This window comes from Anthonomus grandis, chromosome 9, assembly GCF_022605725.1.
Source record: "Anthonomus grandis grandis chromosome 9, icAntGran1.3, whole genome shotgun sequence".
NCBI lineage: Eukaryota > Metazoa > Arthropoda > Insecta > Coleoptera > Curculionidae > Anthonomus > Anthonomus grandis.
Window position 1 is genome coordinate 24680983 of NC_065554.1, and position 4641 is coordinate 24685623.

Genomic DNA, 4641 nt, shown 5'->3' on the forward strand with positions numbered 1-4641 from the left:
AAAAATTATTCCTAAAAAACTGTATCTAGTATAGAAATTATAAGAAAAACTGAAAATGATTTTAAGCTCTGGACTATCAATAATTGCGTCAAATACCTGGAAGATATAAAGAATAACTCCAATGGACTTAAACAGGTGAAAATGTTTATCAAGTTTCTCAAAAAGAAAAAATCAAATGTCCAATAAAATAATAAATTAATCCAAGTCCCTAGAATACTAGAAAAATTGTGTCTAAAGCTGTAAACGAAAATTAGGTTTTCAGGATATAAATAAGAAATTAGCTTTTTTGCTTTCACAAACACACATTTTTTTTTCATCACCTTTACTTTTATTTAATGGAGTTTTATTTAATTATAAATACATATTTAAAACCAATATTCTTATTAATCTGGGATACGATAAATAGTTTAAAAGGTGAACTTAAGTTAAGTGTTTTTTATCCTGTATTAAATAACCATATCTCCTTATTGCTTTTGATTCATCTAATGACTTATTTATTTTTGTGCTCTCCTTTTTAATATTGTTCAATTTTTTGAAAAGAAAATTAAAGATTTAAATGAAATAGCATGGATAGCCGTTAAAAAAAAATTTAATTTTATTTTAAATAAAAAATGAATGCTATATTTAAAAGTCAAGAAACGGTTAGCTTTCCAATTTAAAAATTAAGTATATATTTTTGAAAGGTTACGTTAATATGTTGAAATAATTTGAAAAAATAAGGTATAATTTTTGCTGATTTTATTGAGAATCAACAAAGAACTGAATGGGTGAAACCCTATTTCCAAGGTACCTTGTCTTTTTGTTTTTTTTTACTTTTGGACTAGGAAAATTTAACTTAACGTCAATTCAAATTCAAAAAATTGATAATAAACTATTTTGAAGTTAAATATAAAAAAAACAAACGATGTATGCTTAAAAACTAAGTTTCTAAATAAAATGAAGTGCAGTTTAGCCAAATAAAAAAAGCACAATTAATTTCTATAAACTAAAACTTCCTTTATAAATCCTACACATGTTCTTCTTTCATATAAAAGGTCTATTTGTTACCTGCCAATCCCTCATTTCAGCAAAAGGGTAGCACACAGACCACCACCTCACATAATCCTATTTTGCATATACCGCGGAACGTCTTCGTAGGACATTAAATTCTTTTAAAAAATCATCCGGCCCCGATATTTGCATATCGGGCAAAAATTTTATGTGAGAGCGAACTTCGATCCGCTCGAAATTTAAATAATGTATTTGCTCAAGGCATTATTCGAATGGAAAATAGTGACGGATCGAGTGATATTATTTGACTAAAAGGGGTTTAGAACTATGGATGTTTTGTGATTTATTGCTTAGATGGGTTTATTTCTTTTGCGGGGTCATTTCCATATCTAATCCCTGTGAGAGTGCGACTCGATGATCGGGTTATGGGAAATTTTTGGCCAGGTTTATTGCCGGCTTTTAGGAATTAATGAGATATGCGATATTATAAATTAGCATGTTTTCTATCACGTGAAGTAGCCTCTTATTTTTTGCGGATGATATAAAATTGTTCACAAAAATAGATACTAAAAATGATTGCGAATTCCTTCAGGTAAATCTTAATAAAGTTGAAAATCAGTGCAATGTAGACTATATTTAAATGTTAATAAATGTTAAAATAGTTTCTGATTTTGCCAAATCGTTGGGTTTTATTTTTATGGAAATTGTTGGCATTTTGAAAATATTAATACTTTAAAACTACTTTTTTTCACTTACATACGCTCAAAATTAGAATACGGATTGTTCATCTGATCGATGATACTAAGCGAATTTAGCACAGGTTTATAAAGTATCTCTAGTTTAGAGAGAGAGGCGTTTTTCCGGCAAGAGGTTTGGACAGTCAATTATATTTAAATAAATTTAATAATATACCCTCAGAAAAAATAAGAGAAATTATTTTCATAAAATTCTTATATAACCTTATTTATATCAAGAGAGACACCCTTTTTTAGGCTATTTTGTGTAAGTCCCGCTAGGACTAATATTTTATTTAAATTCCCTATTAATATAATGTATCAGAATTATATTAATAATAATTTACATAAACGGTTTGATATTTTTATTAACAACTTAAGGTCCATTATAATAAGTGTAAAGTAGATAGGTGCTGCAGGGTTTTGCTAGTATGTATATAGATAATCTGTTTAGGTACATCATACACAAAATGTTAAGCATTTTTATTTTTCTTCTTATACAAACATATTTAGTTGTTATAAACCAGAATTACCAGCTTCAACGTATTTTAACATATTTTTATTGTTTCTGTTTTCTTTTTTTCAATTATTTTCTATAAATGGGTAACAAACCTATTGGAAATAAATGCCTTTTTTTATGTGTTTTGTTAATTAGCATTCTTTAATAATAAATGTGAATCTTTATATAAAAATTGATGGAGTTTTATTTATAGAAAGGTATTATATTGATTTTTTTAATGTCAGTATGCTCTAATAAAAAAATTCGAGGGTTAATATCATAATACATAATAATATATGTTATTGTGTAAACATATCTAAGTATAATACATAATAAAGAAAGTATTATATCCGTAATGGTTATCCACGTAAATATAAAACTGCCATTATCCAATACGTTTTATTTAATATTTTTTTAATGATTATTTTTTTCGTAATAAAAATTCATTGTTTCTTGGATGTGTGAATTTAATTTTTTTTTGTGTATATCAGTATAACATATTGTTTTAAAATTTTGTGAAATGAATTTAAGAAATCAATAATTTACTTATTTTATACCAGCGGAGTATCATATACATTTAAATTATGCATACAAAAATAAAAATCTGTTTTTTGCATATCTTGATAAATATTTTTAAAAAAACTTGAATTTATAGATTTTAATGCTTTTTTGTAAATTTTGTATATCTACTTAATTTGTAAAAATCGATCATAGACTTTAGTGCTTATTTAAAAAAAATTAGTTGACTTTTAATTAATATCTAAAATAGTCCAGTAATTTTTTTTTTAAATTCAAAATGTCGAGCTTTGGGTTAGCCAAATAGTAATAAATACTAATTTCTTTTCTTACTATTGTCATCAGAGTGTCATCAAATAAAATTAAAACTTTTACAAATTAAAAAAAAAATTTGATACTGTTTGAAATTTCAAAACGACAATCTACAACCTTAATTCAATAGATCTTCAATGTCGTGCAATTTACAAAATCTAAATGCTTGCTAAACTTGGTTTCCCATACTTCATAATTAAAACTAAGTAAAAGAAATACTGCTTAATAATTAAAAACTATTTTTATATTATTACTATACAAGTCTAATAATATTATCTAGACACCCTTAAAGGCTTTCCTTTTCTAATAAATATATGATCGACGTCTTTAAAAACATCTTTGGCAGCCTGCGAAGCATCAACCCGATAATAATTCCCTCTAAATTGATAATAATCAATAAGAGGTTTAATTTCCTTGTGATAAATCTGTAATCTTTTCTTGAGGGCCTCAACATTATCATCGGATCGTTTGATGAGTGGTTCACCAGTAATATCATCAGTCATTGGTTTCTTTGGTGGAGCGAACTCTTCATGATACGATCTACCGCTGGGAGGGTGAATTAGGCGTCCCGTTATACGACGAACGAGAAGATCATCTTTAACATCGAACTCAACTACGGCATTTACTGAAGAGTTCCGTTTTTCCAATAAGTCATCCAGTTTTTTCGCTTGCTCAACGGTTCTGGGGAACCCATCGAGCAAAAACCCATTTTGACACTCCCTTTTATCCAAATTTTTGTCAATCATATCGACGACCAGGTTATCGCTCACGAGGTTACCTTTATCCATAGCTTCTTTTAATGTTACACCCAGTTTGGATCCAGAAGAGATTTCGGCACGTAGCATGTCACCAGTGGAAAGGTGGCAAATGGAGTATTTTTCTTTTATCCAGGCTGCTATTGTACCTTTTCCTGAACCGGGAGGACCTAGGAATACTGCTTTGATTCCAGATTTTTCTGTTGTTTCTTTATGAGCTTCAATAGGGACAGGCAGAGGGGACATTGGGAAGCTTTACTTACTTTCTTTTAAATATTGTATGTAGTTACTTTAAAATTATGTCAGATTTTTAATCAAAATTGTCAAAAGGATTTAGAAATGGCTTTAACCTAAAATTTTGATTATAAAATCTTGTTCAAAATAAATGTTTTTACTGATAAGGTAAAGGCCAAAAATGGAAAATTAATAAATGTACTGTCATAATTGTAAAATTTGGCAATTTTTAATTTCCTGTTAAGTTTAGTGTAGTTTCCTGTAAATCTGCTAATAAAATTGTCTTTTAAATTCTTCCAAAAAATTATTTTTAAGCACTTTTTGAAGCAGGAGATTTTAAATATATTTGGTATTTAAGACACAATTAAAAAATAAAACTTTGGAAAAGGCATGGAATATTTCTGACAATTTATATAAAGCAAATATAAAATCCATAAAAAATTTTATTTTATAGAAGGCCTGTATATAAAATAGGTTTATGTAATTAAATTTGACACTTATTCTAGAAATGTGCCATAAAACGTTAATAATACTTTTCTATGATTTTGAATGCCATCATCATTCCTAAATATCTAAAGTTGTTATAAGCGACATTTTCTAA

The 4641-nt window shown here is 27.4% G+C and overlaps 1 protein-coding gene across 1 annotated transcript; it reads right to left on the reverse strand.

Moving 5' to 3' along the window:
- Nucleotides 1–3273: 3273 nt before the first annotated feature.
- On the reverse strand, nucleotides 3274–4136 carry LOC126740412 (adenylate kinase-like). The gene has a single exon (XM_050446424.1). It carries the CDS (start codon nucleotides 4050–4052, stop codon nucleotides 3324–3326), a length of 729 nt encoding a protein of 242 aa, XP_050302381.1. The 5' UTR covers nucleotides 4053–4136; the 3' UTR covers nucleotides 3274–3323.
- Between the last annotated feature and the right edge of the window lie 505 nt (nucleotides 4137–4641).